Below are 25,875 nucleotides of genomic sequence, written 5' to 3'. Positions count from 1 at the left end.
GTTCAGTCACTATCTGCTGAATGAATAAAAGTAGAAAACCTAGAGGGCTGAGACTTTAACTCAACATTAAAAAGTTAATAAAATAATGAGTATTAAGATAGAAATGCAAATCACCATACCAGATAAAGCAAGTCCCAAGAAAGAAGCAGAATGGTTTTTAAATCTAGGTCTTCTTTGAAAACACTTTGCTATTTCAGCCCAATAAAACACACAAAAAGCTTAGGGGGAGGTTTTTGGTTTTCAGCTATGATGGGATCTATTTCTTAGTTGACTAGCTAGTTTGCTTTAAAAATCAGATTTTTAAAAGAAAGAAAATTCCTAACCAATTCTGCCTAAAATCCATAAAAGGCAGCTGGTGAAATTCAATGCTGGAAGCCATGAGGCAGGTCTCCCAGGCCTCTGCCAGTGAAGGTCACTCAGAGAAATCCAGAAAGCAAATTCTCAGCAGAGCCAAAGGCAGGTGCTTTCTACCGCACTGTGAGGTGCTCACCAAGAGTACCACAGACACACACAGATACACACAGCCAGACAGACAGACAGACAGACAGACAGACACACACACACACAGAAATCACACAAACTGCTGTGGGAACATGGCTTTAGACTGGGAAACAAACTAGCCAGACTACAAGGGTTTTCTACTCAATCAATTTAGAATCATGAATGTTCATTCAATAGCCTCAACAGAAATTCCAAGAAGGAACACATTTCAATGGCAAAAGAACCACTCCAATTTTACCTTTAGTCAAAGTACTTTATCATTAATAAAGAACCACATTTGGCATCAGGAAACCAAACTCACTCCCACAATCTCTCTGATCCTCTTTCTGTATGTGTAAGATGGAAAGGGCCCCACCTTGGGCAGAAATAGTTCCTATCCAACCAGGTTGTTCAGAAATCACACAGAGGATGTAATGTAAATGAATTAATATTTACAGAAATAAAAAAATAAGAAAGTATTTACTGAGGTATAAACATGTTACTCTTTTTATATAAATTACACAATGTAACTGAGTAGGTTTTCAGAAAGACAAAGTGCTCTGCTTCCTTGAATTTTGAGCTCAACCAAGTCCTTCTGGCAGTCCTATCCATAAAGGCTGTATTGGTAACATTTACTTTGCCTGCAGGTAACAGCAACTGTTAAAGAAACTGGAAATGGAGTACGAGATGGTAAGGGAGGGAGACCAACATGAAAGAGTAAGATCTGTCATACTGTCACACTGTACTTTGCAACTAAAACACAAAACACAACTCAGTTGTCCAGAACCAAGCTTGTCAGATTATTTGACCTGTGACACAGAACAAAAGAACAAGAGTCATAAGCACAAAAGTTCCGTGCTAAGCCACAATGTTTTATTTCACATAAGAACAGTAATAATAATAAATAAAACATGTGGAGTTAGGTATTTTACTTCGTCCGTGTGCACTATCTTTAAAATGGAGTAGAAAAAGAAAAGAAAAAGGTGTTGCCCATATTGGGTTCAGCTATTATATCTAGAAACATTTTATAAAAAAAAAAACTCCACTATTCATTCATACAAAACATTAAGGTAGACATTCCTGGGGGTAGATATAACAGTTACCCTCATCTGATCATCACACATTGAATACATGTAATAGCACATGAAAGTGTACCCTATAAACACATAAAATCACTATGTGTCAATTAAAATAAGAATGCATTAAAAATAAGTCTACACCTGAGCTGCCATGCACATAACATAGTTATGGGGCAAAAATATTTTGGTGATGAAAATTAAATGATGCTGTATGTTAATCTCAACTGCTTGCCAAACATCTCCGAAGGGTGATCTTCATGCAACTCAAAATCCAAATCAGCATGTTCATACTAAGTCCTTTTTCCTCTTAAAAATCTTTTGTCCATCTTTTTGCCCTTTAGTAGCAGACCCTCATCCTCTAAGATGCTCAATTTAACCTGTTCAGTTCCATCGTCCCAGAGGTGGGACACCACTTAAACTGAACACCCCCCTACTGCCAAAAGAAAAAAGAAAAAAAAATCTTCCTCCTCACACAAACCTCCAGTAAAATCTAGTTGCCAGATTCTACATATTCTGCACTCCCTGTTTTTACACTCGGTGTCACAGTGCCATTTGCTTTCCTGCAGTTGCCCCTCCAAGCTTCAGTACTTGGTGATTACCAAATTGGCCCAACTTGATGAGAGGCAACTTGCCTCTCCATCTTGGTTACTCTTCACTTGCCCACTAATTAATTTGCCCAAATGACAGACCTGTCCACAGCCTTTTCTTGCTTAAAAATCTACTGTTCACAGAGAGAAACCTGTTTAAGGCACCTAGGATTTTGAGCCCACTGCAGTATATCCCTTGTCCACTGCTCCAGCTGGGCCTGCCATCTCACCATACTCAATTGCTTTATGGACACGTGCTGCTGTTTTCTGATCTGAAGCATTCTTCTAGATCTGTCTGTGGAAGCTCTACTCTTCAAGTTGTAATTGCCTACCACTTCTCCATCAAAATGATCAGAGGCCTCTGATCATATTCTCTTTCTCTTCTGAAATGGTCTTTTCATGGCTGTCACGCACTTGCCACAGTCTGCCACAACCTGCTCTACTTGTGTCCTAGGCGCGCCTGAAGGTATAACGGAGGATTATATTCATCTTTGTCTACCAGACAGTATCTAGTACAAAGTCTCCAACATTTATTACTTTCAACAGGATAAAGGCAAGTTGAGTTTAAAATAATACAGACATGGCTTTGGTATTGTGGATTTTTAAATTCACCATGCATATAACATATTTATTACATATATTTGAAAAAAATAAGAAAATATCAATGTAAGTTTTATATCAGAGCTTATAACGTTGGATAATGCTCAGATGAAATTAGAGACTATTATTAAAGGCCATAAAAACACAACACTGCTTGATTTCTGCCTAGAGGTAAAGTACCTTGATAAATCTGACAGCACCATCACTGCTGTTAGGCAAAAACTAAGGAAAAAACTCACATATGCTACTGTGCACTAACTTCTTTGACATGTATTTATACAACACCCATTTAAGCAAGGTATTTGATGCCAAGTTGAATCTGATAGGGTCCCTGAATTCAAGTGACTAAGAGGAAAGAGCACACAAAATGCAAATAAATAACCCCCTGCTTGTGGTACTGCCATGCATATAGTTCCCCAGGCCTCTTCCAAACCTCAGACAGTGTGTACCAACTTCCAAGTTCAGGTCTGTTCTTGCTCTCTGCCTACATAAATGAAATCGGAAAGGTCTTCCAGTTGTTACATAGTTAACAAGTAAAATTCATTTAATTTTGTCTCATTCTTTTACTCCCATTCTGAAAATTCTTAAATTAATTGCCTCATTGAGCGACTAATATTTATTATCTACCATGTGTCAGACTGTAAAGATATTATGAAGATTACACACTGTCCTTTATTTCATGTATGAAGCCTGAAACCTACTGAACAATATTCAGATTCTTCAGTCTAGCATTTAAGATCCTCTATGATCTGATATTAATCCAACTTCTTCTCCCCGCCCCCCTACCCATGGTAGTGGGGATCAAAACCAGGAGTGCTCTACCAGTGAGCTACATCCCCTGCCCTTTATATTTCTTATTTAAGACAAGGTCTGGTTAAGTGGCTCAGACTGGCCTTGAACTTGCAATCCTCCTGCCTCATTCTCTTGAGTAGCTGGGATTACAGATTATAGGCAGTTCAACTTCTTAGCTGCCTCTTCTATCATTTGCTCCAAACAGGTCCATCTCAGCGCTCCTGGCTATTTCCATCCATGGGATTTTCTTCATGTTAGCCCCTTGGTCCAGGAAATCTCTTCCTCCATATTTCCAAATGTTCTGATCTTTTCCCTACTTCAACATGCAGCAGAAGTACTTATTTCATAAACCATTCCACAAAGCTTTACTTAAAAAATAATGAATGAATGATCAATTGACTTAAGTTCTGTAGGTTCTGCTGCATAGTATCTCTCTTTTTTTCTAGGTAACTTTCAAAAAGGAAAGAAAACAAGTGCCCTCGTGGAATTCAGAATTCACTAATTTGAACAGTAGGAAAAGTTGCCTCTAATGGCAAATGGCTCCAGTTAAAAAACAACCCTCCTAAGATGTTTAGAGGAAATTAAATAAATCTTGAGAGTTGGAAGGGTTTCTAGAGTGTAATTCAAACTGCACATTTTATAGTTAAGAAAACTGAGGACCAAAGAAGTTAAATGAACTTCTTAAGTTGACACAGCAAAGTAGCACAATGTATAGATTCATCTAGTCTTAGCACTAAATTACTACTGCATAATCTGTATCACAACTGAACTTAAAGTGAATAGAAAACTGTCTTTACTATTTAAGATATTTCATTTCCAGCAAGGTAGGGTCTGAGATGATTAAAAATAATAATAATAAGGGTTGGGGTTGTAGCATAGTGGTAGAGAACTTGCCTAGCATGCAACTGAGTTTGATCACCAGCACCACGAACATTAAATAAATAAATTTAAAAGAGTTTTCTCTCATTTTCGAGTTTAGTTTAAAAACAAACAAAAACCCTGACTTGAAGTTAGGTCCCTGAAGAATGGAAATTATATCATTTAAATCTATTATAAATTCCTAAAGAGCCTAGCATAAGAATCTGAATATTATGAGTCAGCATGTTAATCATTAAAATTTAAAAAAACCCAAATCTTTAATAACTTATTTTGGGCTTGTATGGTATCAATGATGCTTTTAAAGAACCAGGTATACTAATATAGAAATTTATTTAAATCATGTTACAAGATATATAACCAATTTACATGGGAAAAAAATTTCTTAAATACTGAGACACCTTTCCAGGGATTCATTAACCTGAGCATTGACCTTCAAAAGGGAGCAATAAAGAAGAACACAGCAGAACTTTCTAGGAGTAAGAGGTGGCAGCCTCTTGTCAATCTGAAGATTAATAAAACTTTAATTTCCATAGTAGGTTTTACAGTTCAATTTTCTATCCTTTCTCTAAGGATATTATGATTAATTTGATGTATCACTTGCTATCCAGATATGTGGTTATGTGGTTAAACACTATTCTAGATATTTCTGTGATGAATTTTTTTTTTTTGGCTGAAATTAACATTTAAATTGTGGATTTTGAGAAAATCAGATTACTTTCCAAAATGTGGATGGGCCTTATCCAATCAAGTTGAAGGCCTTAGTAGAAAATTAAAAAATACAAAACAATGATCTCCATAAGCAATAAGAAATTCTCCCAGCAGATTGTCTTGGGGCTTGAACTACAGCTCTTCTGTGGGTCTCCAGACTACCAGTCTATGCTGCAGATATGGGACTTGTGCCTACACAATCACATAAGTCAATTCCTTAAAACAAAAACTACGTCTCTCTCTGTACATGAATGCACACTCACATATCCCTGTTGGTTTTGTTTCTTTGGAGAATCCAGATTGACACACAGGATTCTGACAGTGGTTATTCAAGAGAAATATAACCAGGAGCCTGTGATTCTTACCTCAGAACCGCTGCTACCTGCTCTGTTTGAAGCACAATGCTCTCAAGAGGTTGAGTGACAAGACTTGACTCCTCAAATCAGAAAGTTCTAGTGAGTACCAGCTAAGAATGCTCTAAATTTGGGTTTTTAAAAAATGAAATGAGTTCCATTTTGCCTTCCCTGGAGACTGAATAATTCTTTGTGGATGCCCAACTCAAAAACTCCCTATAAAATAGCAGGAATCCAATTGTCAATGGTTCCAAGAGTTTCTTCATTTTTTGGAATGAGTGAAGCTTTTAAAGTCTCCCTGATGGGCATAGAGAATTATCATTCAGCTGAAGTCTCCTAGCTCCAGGGGGATGGCTTCAGAGCCTTGGAAAGAAGTTGCTTACTGATTCTAGCTCCACCAGAATATCACTTTGCCCATCAAGCCAGACCTAGATGCCCTAATGCCAATTCCTGCCAAGACTGGCTGTTAACAAACCTTAGGTGAATGAGGACAACAACACTGAACTCCATTGGACATATAAAAAAAGAATAAAAATCTTGAGTTCATTTTCCCAGGATATCCTATTTTATTCTCTCCTTATTAAAGGCATCAAAAGTTTTAAAAATGCCAACAGGCAGTAACATCTATAAGAGAAATTCAGAACAGAAGAGAGAAAGGGCTTAAAAAATGTGGAAGATAAAATTATTGATTGGTTTATATAAAAGCCCAGAATCAGCAGGGTCTGCTGACTGAACAAAGGTTGCAGAAGCACACAATAAGCCTCATCTCTGTGCAAACCAGGTTTTTGGGGATGGATAACTTTAGTGTTCTGCAAAAGGGTTAGAGTTTTCAAAGCCTGAAAGAAGGAGATGGAAGTTCAAGCAGGCATCGCAGGGAATTCACATGGACAAGACATTTTTCTAAGTCAAATCTGTTAACATCATACAACTCTTAAAATCAAGAGTTGCAAACTTACATATTGCCATAGGCCAAGCAGGTGATAAAAACTGGGGAAATGGGTTGGGTGTCATACCTCAGACCACGGACTGGTGGGAACTGCAGTGAATGGGAGAGCACACACCTAGTCTTCAAAGCAGAGGGGCATTTCTTGAGAGTGGACTGTTGTCAAGTGGGAATGTGAATTTTTCAAGAGATCACAAATATTTGACTTTTAAAAATATATAATCTCCCAAAGTTTAAATGCTGGCAATGGATTTAAAAACTTTAAAAAAAATCTGAAAAACTTTCAAACACCTGTGAGGGCCAAACAAAATATACCTACATGCCAGATAGAGTCCCTGGGCACAATTCTGTGTTTGTGTATTCCTTGCAAGAGATGTTCCCCCCCACCCCCACCCCCGCTGCCGCCATCAACTAACCCAACCCAAAGAAAGCTGTTAATTAAGTTACATGAATAAATGAACCCACTCTCAAAGCTATGTGAAGTCATAGCATTGAAAATGAGTTGTCTTTGAGCCTTAACCTATTTGTTTTTCCATATTAGAGAATGCTAATTCTGCAGATCATTCCTTTAATAAACATTGACAGAGTATCTAATCACTATGCAAGGCACTGTGCAAAATCATTAACTTCCAAGGCTCCTGAGCAAGAATTTTTAAGAGTTGACTAGTCTGAGAAGGAAAGTATCAAACCCATCTGAAAAATCAATTTTCTGCCACTTTGCAGATTCTCTCTGTTGTCATCATAATATAACCTTCAGGGTATATGGGGCAGAATTCTTTATAATAAACTCTTTAAAACCCTTCAGGTCTTCAGAGCTGGGCATTTTATTTTATTTTTTTCAATATGCACTATTAAGTCAAAGTGAAGAAAATCAAATATGGATTATAACTCAGTAGAAATGAAAAGCTTGGCCTAGAACAAAAAGTGAAAAATGAGCCATTGGTTTAAATGATTTATAAAAACATTGTTTTAGTTCTAATTCATCCTCAGTACATTTGGAGAAGAAGCAAGGTCAGTAGGTCACGGGCTCTTAAAATGTGAGTAACAAGCTGCTATTGTAGCTTTGGGCCAGGGTTGAGTTTTAGAAAAAAATGTTTATAGGACCCAGATGGCTTAAGGATGGACAAGATCCAGAACTAAGAGTGGACATCCTTTATCTGAGGTTCAGTTGCTTACATTTATTACAAGAGCAGTATTAATACATGTGCCTATGGCCAGATACAGGCGATGGGCATTAAAAAGTTTGAAGAGTTTGCTTTCAGAATTATAATATCTCACAGCTCAGAAGGAAATCTGTAATAATATTGAGTTCATTTTTCACAAAGTCATTTTCATATCTACCACTTTCACAATATTGGTCACATTCAAGTGGGTATTTTCACTCAGAATAATTCAGTTTTTTTAATTTAACTGTATTTATTTTTTAAAGAAAAATTTGGGTGATTGCCAAAAAAAAGAGGAAATTAGAATGAGCACATAATAATCCAATAATAAAGCTGCTGTCAATACAACCTTAGGACACCTCCCCTACACCCACCCTGTGAGATAGGTACTATTGTTTTCATAACTTTGGGGAAACCAAAGTTCAGAATTTGTGACTTCCAAAGTCAACCACTGAGTCAAAGAGCTATGACATAAAACAAAACAAAACAAAAAAAAACAAAAATCACTATTTTTCATCATGCCTTTAGGCTATTTGGTGAGACTGAGAGTTCTTTCTTTCTACACTTAACTCCACTGTGAACTCCCTGAGATTTACAATGTAGACATTTACAGCAGGACTGAAATATAGGAAACAATGAACTGAAGACGTGTTCAGCAGGATACTTCAACAGACAGAATGAGCCATAAAAGTGTTTATGAGGGACTGGGGCAGTGGCAGCTAGATGAGGTTTCCTACCCTCATTATCCCACCAATTTACTGCTCTTTTGATTTTTGCATCTTCATTTAAAAGCTGAAGAGCTCCTGGAATTCTTTAGAGAGTGCCTGTGTTCAGCAGTCATTGGAAAAACATCACCTCTCAGGACTCACTTCAAAAATTCCTACACATATTTTCCTGGAAAGGGAGCTCTATGCCATGCCAAGTAGCCTTGGTCGAAGAGAAAGAGAAGGGCAGTTCCCACTTGTCACTTCCTGCTGCAAACAGCTGTTGTCAGTTATCTCTTTCACCTGTCACCAGAGGATCCCTGTTTTGCTCATTTGTACATCTTCTGATCATGCAGCTTTACCCTTGGGACTGCCTTGATTTTATAAAACTCTCCCTAAACAGCAGTTCCTGGCTCTGTCAGCTATTCTTAGCAAGGGGAGAAGACGGTACCCAATATTCAGTGGAAAAACTCAAACCAATCTGCTGGCTCAGTCTACATCTTTCAAGTAGTGCCACAAAGATCTCTTGGAGTAACCTTAACTAAATGAGAAGTTCCTGGGGGCAGAAACTACATTTTACGTTTCATTATAGTAACCAAAAGGTAGATTGGCTTTACCAAATAAGTTGGTCTTTATTTCAGACTTGAACTCTTATCTTGACCTAGTCAAAATAAAAGTCACTGATTTTACCTGAAAACATGTTAATGTAAGTAGCCCTGAGTTTGCAGTGTGTGCACGTGTTTGTATATTGACCATTTTCACAAGTCAGCTTAAACGGCATGGCTACATCTTTCCATCTTACACATATGAAAGTGATACCAACCTCCTATTATTAGAAATTTAGAGAATTTACAAATTTCTATATTCTACATGGTACTACATTAACTTTCTTTATCATTATGAACATGTCTGAATGGCCAGATCAAATACAATGCATAGTTTGAAATTCACAGAATCACTTTTGATACAACCTGCCTGGTACAGTTCTCTGCTTTGAGGAACCACTCTGCTGTATCACAATTTGCCCTATTAGGATTTGCCACCCTTCAATAACTCACACATTTCTTGAGACTAGGCATCTTCTTGCTCATCCTTATATTTAAAACAATTCAGATTCCAAAAAAATAGTTATTAACCCCAATAGCCAGGTACCAAGAATAAAACTGGAAGAGGTGTAATTCCTGCCCAAAACAGCAGAGGAGGCAGACTCACCACCAGCAAGGTATGATACATTAAGTTTTATGCTATATAGAGTTGTACGCACATTACTGTGGGAACAAACACAAGGGAGCTAGTAATTCTTCCAGAGGCAAAGAAAATAAGGAGGGGCCGGGGGAGAGTTAAAAGGGCAATTGTAGAGTTATTCCTTAAAACTTCAACAGAATTTCACTAGGTAGGCAAGTAATAGGGTAGATTTTCCCAGTAGCAAGTTGTCAATTCAAGATCCATAGATTGATTGATTGATCGATTGGTCTATCTATCTTATCAAGAGCACTAGTTCTACCTGGGAATATATGGAAATATTCTTAATCTTCTAAGACAGGGATTTTCAATCTTAACACTACTGATCTTTGGGGCTAGACAATTCTTTGTTTTGGGAGGGCTGTCCTGTACGTTTTAGGATACATAACAGTATCCCTGGCTGCTACTGCTAGATGCCAGTAGCAACTATCCCTGCCTACCTCCAGATGTGACAACTGAAAATATGTTCAGACATTGCCACCCGGGGGTTGGAGGTCTATTTCTAACTCAAGTGATTTTTTCTTACTATATTTTCTTCCTTTCCTAAGTATGATTTTTTTCCTGGGGGGCTCAAACCCTGTCAATTGGACCCTCATTTCTAGAAAAGAGATAAACTTGTCCAACACATTAAGTTACTGGTCCCCAATTATAGAAGGTGTAGGTTCCTATGATAAAACTTAATAAAAAATGAAATGTTCACTACAATATGAAAATTGTACTTCATATGAAACATTATAACATAAAAATGTTTTGGCTAGTGTTTATTGGAGACATCAGAGTTTACAAAATATTTTCATACTAGATTTCACTGAATGCTCACAGCACCCTGTGAAATAAGGGATTAATTTATGTTAATTAATTAATGTTCTCATTCCAGAAAAAAAAGACTCCAAATATCCCAGGCCTTGTGGGGATTATGTGCTGGAGGTAGATGTCCTACCCAGAGAGTATCATTCCAAATTGTGTAAGCTTTACATTTAGTTTAGAGAACAACTAGTATGAGCTTCTTGAGGCCACAGCCAGGGCAAATCAGAGAAAGATTCATCTTAACACTACACAAATGGAGAAATAAAATGAGTTGACGATGCTCTGCTACATATAAAATCCACCTAAAATCCAAAAAGTAAAAACTTGCTGTGGAAGCAAAACAACATTTAACCACCCAAAACCTATGTCGTGTATCCATCCCTTGTCTAATCTCAAAAGCATTAATTATGTAAGAGGAAAACATATACTTATTAACATTTATGCTCATAATTTTAAAGTATGTTAACATTTTTTACCTATTATAAATAGCTCTAGCAAATTGGTATAATCAAGACTGTCAACACTGATAAACTAATCACGAAAATAAACATTAAAGAAGTAGATTAAGGACACATGGCTAAAGAGAGGACAAATCAAACTTAAAATTAAAACTTAAGTTCTGTGTTTTTCTACACAAATGATACTTTCCAATGACATTTCCAGCATCCTATGACCCTAAACTCCTCCAGAAAGAAAACACTGCTAGGCTAATAAACAGAAATATCCTCGAATGTGCAAAAATCCTCTTTTAATAATATCTGAAATCACATTTCCCTTGGGAGCTTTAAAGATCATATCTTCTACAGTGTGAAGTGAGATTTTTGAATTTTTTGTTACTCTTTCAAAGATAAAAAGCTCTCCCTTAAAGTAAATCTGTGGGACTATCTTCTTCATGGCTTAAGCCCAGACTCATGACAAAAACATTTGTAGTTTTCTAAATTCAGTAGAATCCATACTTAATCTATAGTCAATGCTCCTGAACCTGAATTTGACCACACAAAAAGGTGACGAGGAAGATCCAGGAAGCTGGTAGCTACAGAACACTGAATCACATTACTTTTTTTTTTTTTTAAATCACTTGTCTATGTAAAAAGGGTCTAGCTTAAATAATAGGACACAAACTGCATATTTTTCAATAAACAAACTCAGGTTTTTGTTTTTGTTTTTAGTACCAGGGATTAAACCCAGGGGGCACTCACCACTGAGCAACATCCCCAGCCTTTTTTTTTTTTTAAGTTGTTGTTTGAGACAGGGTCTAGATAAGTTGCTTAGGACCTTGCTAAATTGCTGACACTGGCTCTGAACTTGTGACCCTCCGGCATCAGCCTCCCCAGCCTGTGCCGCCCCAGGCCAAACACAGGTATTTTGAATACTAAACTGAGCGATTCAATTTGTGGCATCAACAACACAGAATGTTAGTCTTACTCCATCATGGAAGGCGGAAGAGTGCAGCAGTCCTGAATTGCAGTCAGCGGGGAGGTTAGGTGAGCTGTATAGGATGCTTCCACAACTTGCTTGTTTCGGTTCACCACATCCAAGTACCGGTTGAACTTCTCACGGATTTTTTTGGCTAGCTGTGGGATGACAGGAAGCAGAATAAATGGCAAGTTCAAGACAACGACCCATTGTACTCCTTCAAATAAAATGATTAATTTGTGCCACAAGCTGCATATGTTAAAAATTCTGGTAAAAAAAAAAAAAACACCAAGGTCTTCATCCACCATGTGGGCTAAGACAAAAATTGCAAAACTGCCCCGAAGTTACAGAAGAAAACAGAAATAAAACAGTGTTTCTCTCTCATAACAGATGATGATGTACTACAAACTTGTCATGTGTACAAATTCAAATGGATTAATAGCTATTCATAAAATGCCTTGCTGGAAAAAGGAAATAAAGACTAGCCAGTGGGGCTGGGATTGTGGCTCAGCGGTAGAGCACTTGCCTAGCACGGGCAGGAGCTGGGTTCGATCCTCAGCACCACATAAAAATAAAGGCATTGTGTTGTGTCCATCTACACCTAAAAAAATAAATAAAATATTTTTAAAAAAGACTAGTCAGGTATTATTGTTGGCATGACAGTAGGCATTGCAAGTTACAGAGCAATAATAATGATTGGAAGAAAAAAAAGAGGAGAATCATTTTCCATTATTAGTGGTTCTGGATTCACATGAACTTAGGGTGGGAGGAGGAGACATGATGGAAGGGAAGGACATTCACTACCTCCTGCTATATATACAACCCCAGGGACACCATTCTCAGTCTTCCATGTGAATGGTAATTCTTGGGAGTTTTACAACGCAGACATCCATATAAAACAAAATGTATAAATAGAAATAGCATTGTCTGTGGCCTATTACACCTTCAAGATGGACAAATGTCTTTCTTAACTGTTGTGAACAGAACACTTTATCATGATTTACTTTCATGTGGGAATAATGAAAGCAAATTGGTAAGCACACTATTTTCTCCTCCACTGTTCCCATCAAACACCACAGCTTAATTACAGATCTCCAAGGAAAACAGTGTTGTTTTTCTTCCCCTTAAACAAAATGTTACCCAAATGAAATGACTGATAGAATTATAGCTAATTGGTTTTGTAGAGCTATTCATTATCAGCATACTAGAGGAGAACTAATCATCTCCTTTGGGTTATGTGTCTCGCACAATCCAATAGTATACAGGCTGAGAACACGGAGTCAAAGCAGAATATCTTCACTTGTTATTTTCAAGCCAATTTTTAAATGTTGATTTTGTTGCAGAGAAATTCTAGAGCTTTTGAAGTCTCAATGAAAGAAGGGAGGTTCTTAACCTTCCTAAAAACTGCACAAATTATAAAGTTTAGAAAAACTTCCAGACATCATAAAAGAATATAAGAGTGATGTTTAATTGGATGATGGGTTGCCTAAATTCATTTCATCATTTTCAAAGGAGGAGTTGTGTATGTGGAAGATGATCCGGTCTACCTGCCATTCTACTCCCTGAACTACAGCTCTTACTATTTATTAATAACATACAGATTTTCCTGGTTGGGCTCACTACAGTAATACATACAAACACTTGAATTTTAGTTCAGACCATTGGTGATTTTGCCCCCCAATGGACATTTCCCAATGTTGGGAGATAATTTTGCTTGTCAAAACTCAGTGGAAACAAGTACCAGTGGACAGGTAGCAGTAAGGATACTCCTAAACATTCCACAATGCACAGGATAGCTTTCCATAAGCAAGAATTATCCAGCCCAGAATATCTGTAGTGTCTCAGTTGAGAAACCTGGGTTTAGAGAAAAATCGAAAATAATTATCCCCATTAGTAATTCAGCTAACAGTTCCTAAACTCTTCTATTTTAACTCTGTATCCATTCAAAGTGGCACTTCATGGGGGGAGGGGAGGGTGTAATAAATTTCAAATTTACAAATTTCCATTTTGTCCTATGTTGTTCCTTCCTGAAAGTAATACAAAAGAAGCCATCGTAGGGGCCTACACCTTTAAACATAGTTTAAATACAAATATAGGACTGCTCAGCATTATCAGTAGATGTGCAGCTGGGCAAGGGCACTGATCTAATGGTCCTCTTCTAGATTCTCACACTCAGTGGGTGCTTAAGGATGGGAGGCAACAGGTCCAGCTGGAAGACCTAATACATACTCTCCCAGTACCTGGCACACCCCTCTTACAATGCACACTGCTTCTTAATGCTATTACATGTTTAATGACCAGTTTTCCCTCTGGACTGTGTGCTCTGCAAGAGCAGTTGCCATATATGTTTGCCTCTGTATCTTCAGCATCTAGTACTGTAGGCATTCAAAAAGCACCTCATGAGTCATATATATATATATATATATATATATATATATATATATATATATATATATATGACTAAGAGTTATTAAGCTTATCCTTTGGTCTAATGATGAACAATTTCTTTAAAACCATAGGATATTTATTTTTAGAATATACAACAATATATGTTTATAGCTACACCATCAAGAAGAAGCTCTATCTTTTTTTAGGTTCCGACTTCTGATTAACATAAATATCATGAGTGGCTATCTAGAGGGATCAAGAGTATAGTCTATCACTCGGTAACAAATGTTTTGGAACAGAATGAAGATAAAGTATACTTGAAAAAAATGAATTTCCAAACAGTATCTTCGCCATTTCACATTAAAATAAAATAAAATTTGGAATCAACTTCACTTGAGAAATGCCCAGGAGTTTCTTTTACACATTTGGTAAATTCTAACCATTAAAAGTCAGATCTTTTAAGAGTTAAATATTCTCATCTGGTCCAAGGCCTGTTTCTATATAGGCCTCGACCTAAGAATGATTCTCACATTTTAAAGTTTGGGTTTCTTTTTGGTATTGTTTTCCCCCTTTACTGTATTGCTTGACTTCCCTCCCTCCCCCACCTCTTCAGTGCTAGGGATTGAATCTAGGGCCTTGGGCATATTAGGTAAGTTCTACCATTAAGCTACATCCCCAGCTAAATGTTTTTCTTTTTAAAAATACTATTTATAACATTTAATAATTACATGGAATCCTACTTTCAGTATCCACAAACAAAAATTTATTGGAACACACTCATGTGTTTGCATATTGTATTGGCTGCTTTTGCTATATAAAGGCAGTGCTGAGAACTTGCCATACAGGTTATATGGCTTGCTTTGCTATAAGTAGAAGCCAGGAGACCTAACATGTCTCAAGATGGAACCATAAATGCAGTGTGGCACTTTTCATAAAATTTTGCTGCAAATTCTTAACCATGTCTCCCCTTTGAGAGTGGGGTCTACATTCTTCCTATCCTCATTGCTTGAATTTGAGTAGGTTTATGATGGCTTCTGCCAGTATAGACAGGGTGATACTGTGTAATTGCTAAAGAGAGATAGTGAAAGGCCATGCAGCTTTCCACCAGTGTCTCTTGGGATGCTCACTCTCATGGTAGCTTTTGGCTATCATGCTGTAAAAAATCCAAGACAACTGACAGGCAATAGTACGTGCTTGGTTGGAGACCTTGGAAGAACATGCCTTCAAGTCTTCTCAGCACAGGTTCTGGCCATGAGTCAAGAGGTCTCCAATAATTCTAGCCCTTGGGGTCTCCCCTGATGTCTCTCTAGACTATATGGAGCAGAAGTAAGCCATCATTGCTGAGCCTGGTCCAAATTCTTGAGCTCTAGAATCTTTATGCATAAAGAATGTTTTTTTTTCTATACCACTAAGATTTGGGCAGTTTGTTATGCAGCAACAGATAACTGAAACATCCACGGATAGACAGAAATTTTATCCTAAGGGAAATATACTAAAGCTAAGCTGAACAAAGCTGCTCTAATTCAAGCACTGCATCTAGTTCATCAAAATGATCAAGATTGTACCCTGTGGACTGTACTCCTGTCACAAAGAGACTTCAGGGTTCTTCAGAAAATTATAATAGCTATCATATAGAGATACTTATTTACTGTATACCAGGCATGATGACTCTACAGTGCAGGTATTCTCATTTTATGTCAGCGAGGTTAAGTAACTAGCCCAAAGTCACAAAATAAGTGAAAGAGTCATTCACTTATTCAAACTCAGGAGTGTCTTTTCTGTAAAACCTTTGTGTTTTCTTGCTTAGCTATGGCACCTCAGTAAAACAAATCTTAAAACAAACAAAGAAAAAAAGAAAGAAAAAGTTGTAATGGTGATTTAAGATATTAAAATACAACAAATCTCATAGGTCAGGAAATCCTGTGAACATAAGCAGGTAAGACACAAAAGAGATTGTTAGAAGGCCCCTGGCCCTGGGTTGGCTGTGGAACTGACTGCTCCTTGGGATGGTGGGTCTGACTGATGGGAGAGAGGAGGGCTTGGTTAGGTGAGAGATGGGAGAGAAGACTTCTTCTTCCCGCTTTCTGATTAGGGTTGACCTCAAGCTGAATGCTTTTTTGCTCCCACTGATGCTAGGAACTGAACCAAGGGCTTTCCATAGGCTGAACACTCACTACCACTGAGCCATGCCCCAGGGCCCCAAGCTGGATCCCCTCAGTGGAGGCAGCTTATACAGAGTCCAGATACCCATGACGACAGGTCTCACATGCATGCTCCCTTCACCTCTCAGTCTGAAATTCCCCAATCTTTCATGCAGTGACATCCTATACTGCCTCCTATTAAAACAAACAAACAAAAAACCAGTTGACAGCATTTGCTGAGTGCTATATGTTAAGTCACTGTTCAAAGCATTTCACATGCATATACAATTTAATCCTTTAAAGAACCTTACAGCAGGAACAGTGACCTTGTCCTAAATGCTAAGTACTCAGGAACTGAGGCAAGAGGATTGCTTGTGCCTGTAAGTTCTTGGCCAGCCTGGGCAACATAGGAAGACTCTGTTTATCTATCTGTCTGTCTGTCTGTCTCTCTCTCTCTCTCTCTCTCTCTCTCTCACACACACACACACACACACACACCCTTCTATAAGGTACATATCTCCATTTCCCAGAAGCAGACACTGAAGGTTAAATAACTTGTTCAAGGTCACAAAGCTATATAGCTGGGATCTGAACCTAGCAGTCTGACTGTAGACCCCAAGCTTCAACTTCTATTCAACACAGCTTCTCTGTAATACACAGAAATCAACTATATTCCCCATTTCTTTTCAATTCTGTTTGAACAAATACTATGGAATTCTTGGCAGGATACTATAATCTATGCAGCCCCACTATTTCATAAAAAGAATTGAATTTTTAAAAATTAATGTGATTTCATTTAGAATTCTTCATAATTCCTATGAAAATCAAGTACTTTGAGGAAGTTTAGCATTAATCACCAACATAAAAAGGGATAGAGAAAAATGTGATAAAGCCAAAAATCCCAAAATCCTCCAAAACCAAAAATCCTGGGCTGGGGTGTGGCTTAGTGGTAGAGCACTTGTCTGGCATATGTGAGACACTGGGTTAGATCCTTAGCACCACATAAAAATGAATAAACAAAATAATGTGTCCATGTATAACTAAAAAATGTTAAAAAAAAACCCAATCCCCCAAATCCACAAAATAATGCTTATTTCAAATTACCTAACTTAAATTGTTCTAATGACTCAGGGTCTTTATTTACTTTTTTTTTTTTTTTTTTTTGCAGAACTGGGGATAAAATCCACAGCCTTGCCATGCTGGGCAAGCACTCTATCTCTGAGTTACACCTCTAGGCCTCAAGGGCCTTAAAATGTTAGTCTATTTGTGACCTGGAAAGAGAACAGAGGTTATATATTGTTCCTTTCCTTCAGGAGATGAATTTCAGACATCAATATTTTCCTCAGGATTTTCACCTTAATTACACATCTGTCATCATAACAGGAAAGTGTAATTCCCATTTTCCAAGTGAAGAGACTGAGGCCTGTGGAACTTAAAGGTCTCCAGTCTGCAGGGGTGCTCTGGCCTCCCTGGACCCTTGGCCTTAAGAGGTGAGCTCCTGCCCTCTCTGACAAGGAGTGTGATGATGACTCACTATGGAAACCTCACCCCATGCTCCACTGCAGGGGTTTGCCCCCACCCCTCCCCACCACACTCTTAGAAGCAATCTTTCTACACATGCTAACCAAACCCAGGTTGCTTGGCAAGCATAACAGAATCTCCTAGAGTAAAGACAGCCCACAGAGAGATTAAATCCTGAATGTGCCTGTTAAACTGAAGAGGACCAGCTAACCACTGTGAAACCTTCCAAGAGGCCAGACAGATTCTGGGTCTGTATCCTGCCATGATCCCTGCAGACAGGAGAAAACAAAGGACATTCTCAACAAAAAGCTACAGGTGGACCCACAATCCTCCTCAGTGTAATTAAAAACATTTTTCTTTCCACAGCTCAGCTTTCATCTTTTATCCTTCTTTATCCTTTTCCCCTTCATCCCCTAAGGGGTTCCTGAATGCTGATGAGACAACAGGACTAAAACCATCTTGTCATCTTTTGGGTCAATTCTTAGACTAGCCAACATCCAGCCATGGGTCAAATGATCAGTAGGTAGCCCACGGTCCCCATGGGAACGGATTCTAATTTGTCATCATCTCCAGTGACAACGTTTCATCACAACATCAATGAATTTCTTTCTCGCTGAATTTCTTCTCCCTTAATTTTCCCATAGACATTTCTGTCATTTGCATGCTTCCCCAGAGCCCCCTTTTTGAAAGCCCTTTTTTACCTGAGCTTTACACTTCTGAAGATTTGGGAGTGGGGGATGGGCACACGGTCAGAAAAAGGTAATGGAAAACAAAAACAAAACAAAAAAAACCCCCGCAAAGGACGGGTACACACTTTATTTATGTCTGCTTCCTAAAAGGAAGGGCCGGAAGGAGTTTCAATGTTAAGGAAAGCTTTATTTAAAATACATAACAATGAAGCTGACAAGCACAGACAGGAAATGTACCCTAGGGGACTCAGGATTCATAGCAAAATTCTTATTGAATGTAGAAGAGTTTAACATTTGACATTCAAAAACCTTTATGCCATGATAAGAATTTAATAATAGCGGGTCCCTCTTTCCTTCAACTCCAGCCTTATTACTCAAGAGTAAACCTTTTGTTTTGTTTTCCAGCAAGTGTCAGGGTTTCATTGTTTAAAGGTCTGCAACGCAGAAATAATTTGGAGTATAAGCCAAGCACAAATATAGAACATCTCTGAACAGCATCCCACCGTTCACATTCAAGGTTCTTCAGGTAGAACTTTCTCATTGTTTTCTGTCACACAGGTACCCTGGATATAGGAAATGCTCTTAGTCCTGGCTAAATAGTTAGTAGTGATCATTGTAATCCAGATAGACATAAAGCTCTAGCACTTACTAGCTGGAAATTTGGGCACGTTCCTTGACTTCCCATAGCATTGGTTTCTTCATGAGTAAAATTAGAATTATACTTTTTAAAGGGCTTCTCATGAATTCAAATGAAACAATGAATATATAAAGCAGAGGAAGATGACCAGGGTTCACTCTTATTGTTATACCTCAGTCTCTGGACTAAAATGTACGTGTGGTCCTGAATGGGAAACATGGCGGAGTCCAAATTTCCAACAATACAGCTGGAAGAAAAGGGAGAGGAACCACCCGAATATTAGCCATTTTGTTCATTTGGCACATCTTCATCTTTCTACTGGGGAAACCTGGCATCAGATCTGGGGGAAAATATTTCCTTAGTTTAATAGCAAATGGCACAAACAGCTTATGCTCTAGGGACAAATAAATATGAGTAAAATTCAACTCCATCATCTCCGGGCTAAAGGAAACGAGGCAAAATTTGCACTAAATCGCAACTTGATTGCTTCTAAACTGAGAAAAATAATAGCAGTTTCCCGAAGTTGTTTGAGAACAAAGTAGGATAAGGTATGCAAAATATTTAAGAGTGTTGAATGTATTAGAGATGCCAAATAAATGGTAGTGGCTGTTGTTTTTAATCTTGTTGTTGTTATTTGCTATTAACATAGTTGATTTCATTTGGGAAACTTAAAAAATTGGCTTAGGTACTCGAATGGAGGCTCCAAAGAGCACTCTCTATGCTTGCAAAAGGTGAGTGGCCAACACACCATAGTGTGTAGGGGAGAGGAGATAATGACAGTCTCGGGCAGCTTGGGATTCTTCAGGCATCCTCTTCTTCTGAATTTAAGGATCTAATAATGACTCCACTTTCAAAGCATTTTTCCTAGAGTTGTCTCGTTTGAACCTTATGAAAACTCTGGAGGCTAGGAAAAGCAGATATTCCCTGTTGCATTTTAAGAAGCAAGGAAATCAAGGCTCAGGGCATTGGCCAAGTTCACACAGGGTAAAAGTAGAATAAACAGATAATTTCTCCTAATTCCAAACTCCTTCAAATTGCAGACAAACACAAACTCTCTCAAATTATCTAAGTTCTGCTCAAAGCCCAATTACAGCCCCTTTAAAGCCATCTCAGGCTCCCCTTTTCCAAAATTTTCCTAGGATTAAACATCTGCTCCACTCACATCCTGCTTCACATTGTTGATCTTACCTCATTTGAGAACCTGTTTTCCCAACAAACCAATGATATAGTAATAGTTAGCATTAACTGTTTACTATATTCCAGCTACTGTACAAAGTGTGACCTTACCCGATGCCCTTGAATCCTCATCTCAGCAATCCCTATATGCTATTTTTACAGATGCTTCCAATGGATTAACTTGCCCAAGGTAACCCAGCTGATAAACAGAATAATTAGATCAAATTCAAGCGCTTGGACCACTGCACTGTGCATTTTTATTCAGTAGGGTACCTAGTATGCAGAAGGGACTTTTTGTTGTGTCTGTTTTGCAGTGCTGGAGATCTTTGTTCATGCTAGGCAAGCATTCTACCATTGACACCCCTGCCCTAGAGGAGACTTGAAGATATTAATCACTGTATGCATCTGCCCTCATGCATTATTTGGCATAGTGGAAAAACCTTCAGAGTCTAGGAAAAGGCAGCTAACCTGAATACTGTTCATATCTGGTGCAAGCTGACTAGAAAGTTCAGGGCCTATCTAATTTCCCTGTCTGTCTGCCTCCCAGGTAGCATCTGCTGCTCTGGACCAAGCCTCACTGTCTTAGTCAGCTTCTGATGCTAAAATGAAATACTATAGTCTGGGTGTTTTTAAAAAACAAGCATTTTGTTTCTGTAGGCTGGGGATACCAAGATCAAGATGTCAGCAGATTCTATGTCTGTTGAGACCCCTTTCCCAGCTTGCAGATGGTTACCTTCTTCTTGCATCCCCTCATGGCAGAGTGTGTCTCTGTCTCTTCCTCTTCTTATACAAAATGGTCTGAGGTCTCTGTCTTTTCTTATATAAAGGCACTAATCTCATTATGGGGCTCTGTGCTCATGATCTCGTTGGAACCTAATTTGAACTTTCCAAAGTCCCTATACCTAATACTATCACATTGGGGTTTAGAGCTTTAAAGTATGAACTTGCAGGGACATGAATGTTAGGTTATAACCCTTGACTAGAAGAAAACATCCATTCAGATAGGTATCCTGGTGGCAAGTGGCCATTGTTATGTCCCTTTTGAAACTCAAAAATTTCATGGCCATTGTTAACAGTATTAAGAGGTGGGACCAGCTTAGCGTCCATGGATACTGAGCTCAATATCCAGTATCACACAAAACAAAAACAAAAGAAGTGAAAACTTAAAGAGGTGATTAGGTCACAAGGGCTCTGCCCTCAAGATTAGACTAATGCTGTTGTTGGGAAAGTCTGTTCTGGATCAAAAGGATGGGTTGGCTGAATTCTTCTCTTATGTCCTGCACGTGGTTGCTTGCCCTTCTCTCATGTTGTACAGTATGAGGGCCCTTACTAGATGACAGTGGCAAGCTCTTGGACTTCTCAGCCTCTAGAACCATAAATGGCCTAGTCTCGGGTATTCCATTATAGCAACAGAAAATGAACTAAGACAGTCATTATCCTGATACAGCTGATCATCACAACGAGTTTGGGCCTCATCAAATACCCTTTACAGCAGAGCCTGCCCACAGCAGGCAGTGATATGTGACAAGACAAATGAAGACACAGAGGTGGAATGGGGCCAATCTGAATTTTCAGTCGCCCATGGAGGCTGCAGGTTGTCTGACGGATGTGTGAGAATAGCCCATCCAAGGGAGAAGCAGGGCAGCCGCTGACAGATAATCTGCAGGTGGACCAGGAAGATTTATGTGCAAGGCTGTCTGAGCTCCAGGGTCACATATCCTGATTTTGTGAGAGGTGGGGGCCCTTGGGCTGAGCAGGGCAGAGTACAATGGAAAAAACAGAAGGCAAGCGCTGACATGCCAGAGACCCAGAGGGGGTGGGGGCCTGGGAAATGTTGAGAGCAGCAGCTTCTTTCTTGAAGCACAACACAGGGGTGCTTGAAAGGTCCTGATGGAGTCTCGTTTGGGTGGCAGTTGGTATTCGGTTATCCAGGAGAGTCTTGGTCTGCACTCCCAGTCTCCTTGACAGCCAGGTTGTCAGCTCAGGAGCTCAATGGGCTCTTGCCCTGCTTTTCACCCCACTCTACCCTTAACCACCAGATCTCAACAAAGGAAACAATGAGAAGGGCAGGCTCTGGCCCACTTCTCCTCACTTCACTCTGTAATGGGAGCTGCTGAGCTCCTTTAAATCTGAAAAAAGCAAGAGTTCAGGCCTTGAAGGTTTTCAGCCTGTTCCCTTTACAAGAAAAAAAAAAAAGTTCCAACCTCATCTTGACCTTCAAAATAATGGACAGGCTGAGAATTGGGGAAGGAGAGAACAGGAGCCATCCCATATAGAATAAATCTCTAACATTTATCTCACAACTTCCAAGGTAAATTTGTATAGAATGTTAATCACAGAAGAAGTGGCAGGGGGTCGGGGTGGGGGTTATATGCATGGATTCACAAACTTAGGAATTCCTGATGGCCTATGAAAGACACACTCAATTCTGGAAAAGCAAAGCAAACCTGGTCTCTCTCCTCTTACTCTGAAAGGCTGTTATTTAGAGTACTAATATCTGTTGTGTCACTTAACCAACACAAAGTGGAAGCACTTTGAGAGGGGCCACTAGAAGAACTGGAGATGGAGAGGCTGGGAACCTGAAATTTCAGTTCAGCCGAGACTACCTTCCCCACATTCAATGCAAATAACATCTCATCACCAACCCGCCTGGAAGCCTGGGCCAGAGCCTGGCCTGCAGTGTTAATGAAGGCCGAAACCTGACTTGGAGCACTTTGCTGTTCTTCACGGGCACCTCTGAGAGCATATTGAGCAAACACTTGCCAGCAAGTGTCAATTAGCTCAGCAATAGAATAGAAAGATGACACTGGCAAGGAAACAAAACTCTGCTACACAAAACACTTCTTTACCTTGACCAAAAAGCTACTTGACCAAAATGCAATTCCTGGGAAGGCAGTCTTGAGACCTTCTCTAAAATTTGCAAAAATCTGGATGATTCCAATTGCTCTTTCTTAATGACATTAACTTGATTCAACCTTTCCAAAGGAGTATAACATTATGCCATCTTAGGACTGGCAGTAGAGCTCTATATCAGTGATGATAATGTCTCTGCTACTTCTCTTTGTGTAGATGAGTGCAAGACAGAGCCTAATGCACAAGGTGTTTCCATGTCTGGAGTGATAAACTTCCACAATGTAGATTCCCTTTAAAACTGAAGAAAAACAGTGCAAAAATGAAGCATTTTGTGAGCATTTGATTTCTTAAGCTATTGAAGACTACCTTTGAATATCCATGTTACTGGATATCTTGACAATGTTGTGACCACCTTATGGGGTAGGAGCACTTTCCCTCCAGGTCTTCCCTTTGAATCAGTAAGTCAGCTGGTAAGTGCTTATCACTCAACTGAGAAAAGGCCCTTCTAGCTCTTGAGCAATGACAAACGGTTCTGAGATGTGGGGGCCTTTACTATACAGTCAGATTCAGGGGTCCAAGTTCATTTATACACACACACAACACCGCCACCCCCACACATCACTTAGAGGAGGTCTAAACATTGAATGTTGGTAAGAAACACACTGCCTGCTCTTAAGACTGGCTAGAAACAACAACAAAAGAAATGTTTCCCATGTGGGTTCCACACTAGAGGAATGAGGATATTTTCCTCAACCACAATAATTTTATTATATCCTTCTCTGATCTATTCTGTGTGTTCCCTTGCCAGCTGTATCTAATATCACTCTCTTAACTCACAGTTGGATTTAGGAAGGTCTTCTCATCCCCTAACTGACGACAAGGCAGATTGCTAGCACAAGAACCAGAGCATGTGGCTTGTTTCCAAAGGATGCAGGCTCGCATCTTCCCCGGGAGACTGGTGTATGGCAGGCTTGACCTGGGAGTCAGTGGATGTGATAGTGAAATTTCTGAGGGTTTCACAGAAGACTCAGCATGCACTCTGCAGCATATAAAAGGTCTAAAGGCTGTGTAAGTAACACACAGCACAAATGCTCATGAACAGCTAGTTCAACATGATTCCTACCTGCCCAGTCTTCTAATATAAAAATAAAGCTGTAGCTCTTGGAATCCTTCCAATTCCATCATACCACATGTTATTCCATGGGTCCAGAGTTTCAAACCATTTAGCCAGCTCAGGGGTTCCTCATATCAGCAGCAATTAATGCCTTCACATCATTACCAAAGTATTTCCTACTGCACCAAGGAATATTTTAGGGATGGAATGGTCATTCTTAATTTGCTCACCAGGTTTTAGAAAATGTTCTGAGCCCGGTTTGTGTTTGCACATTCTGCCATCACAGATGGCTTGAGGTTATTTTATTTTTCTAAAAGGAGCAGCAGTTTTGTGTGCAGAATGGAGTTAGAGGTGAAGGGTGAGGAAAGGGCTGGAGAAATCATTCGCATTTCCTAATACTATTCAGTCCTGAAATACTGAAATTGTGAATAAAATGGATTTGTTTCCATTTTTAGTGGAATAGTCATTGCTCATGATAAAGTCTTTCTGATCTCCAGAATGAAGACTTAGACTCCATCTACTCATCTCTAGTTAAACGAAGCCCGAGTGTTTGAGCATAAAGTGCAAGCCCATATTTGTTTGAAGGATCTGCTTCATGACAAGAAGGCATCTGCACACATATGGATTGCAGAGTTTGGTGAAAAGCTGAAGCTTCGGTGGATGCAAGGAAAGATGCACATCAGAGTGGGAGCTGGCATGCCTTTCAGAACTTGCCCCAAAGGTCCCCCACCTCTCTCCTGGCTGCAGCCGATTCCCTCCAGCTGTGCCCACATACAGCACCCAGTCCCCTATACTGCTGGAGAAACAGTACCAGCCCCTTCACTGGCTTCTTTACCAAGAGTGGGAACAGAAAGTGAGGGAATGAAAGGAATGAGGAAGTAAACTAGTTAGGGTTTCCGCCCAAGCAATCACAGCACACACAAATGTATCAGCAGAATTTTCAAGCCTTAGAGAATAGTGTGTGGAGGTGATAGTATTTATAATGAATCCATTTCCTATAGTGGGTACAGGTATATCTACACAAATTGGGGTGTGTGTGTGGGGGGGGTCTGGTAGTAAAGCACATGCTTAGCATGTATGAGACCCTGGGTTCAATCCCAAACATCCCTAACCACCATCCCACAAAGGAGCAAACACACAAATGCAAAAATTAACACTATTCATATAGAGTATAAATATATTCACAGAATACAATTCATATGTATAAACAATCCATATACACTTTTTGTGTCTAAGGAGAGAATATTATCTAAAATGAATGAGTGTACGTGTGTGTACGATATGTACTAATGTACGATATGTACCCCTGAAGTCAGCTGGTCTATATTTAGTATAGGAATTTAAGCCTTCATGCATGCATACACACATATTTTAACTTCCAAACATATACAAGGATACAGGACATGGGCTTCATAATACTTTCCCTAAAACATAAACAAGACTGCTAAATACTTCAAATTCCTAATTGTCATTTTTAAATGATGAGACGAGTAGCTGTCAGGACCACCTTATTCTTTACCTAAGAAACAAGCTGAGCAGTTTCCAAATGTCTCTGATCATCATCAAAATTTCATATGAGGAAAGAGATGTGGGAATCCCAAGC

General features: G+C 39.1%; 1 protein-coding gene across 1 annotated transcript in view; it reads right to left on the bottom strand.

The window, feature by feature from the left end:
- Cachd1 (cache domain containing 1) overlaps nt 1–25,875 on the bottom strand; it is a 204,412-nt gene that overhangs the window by 85,453 nt on the left and 93,084 nt on the right. The window contains exon 3 of the mRNA XM_005337719.4: nt 11,763–11,911. Coding sequence (XP_005337776.2) covers nt 11,763–11,911 — 149 coding nt within the window. The remainder of the gene's footprint in view (nt 1–11,762; nt 11,912–25,875) is intronic.

Source organism: Ictidomys tridecemlineatus, chromosome 11, assembly GCF_052094955.1.
Source record: "Ictidomys tridecemlineatus isolate mIctTri1 chromosome 11, mIctTri1.hap1, whole genome shotgun sequence".
In the NCBI taxonomy this organism is placed as follows: Eukaryota; Metazoa; Chordata; class Mammalia; order Rodentia; family Sciuridae; genus Ictidomys; species Ictidomys tridecemlineatus.
This window is presented reverse-complemented; position numbering and strand designations above follow the sequence as displayed.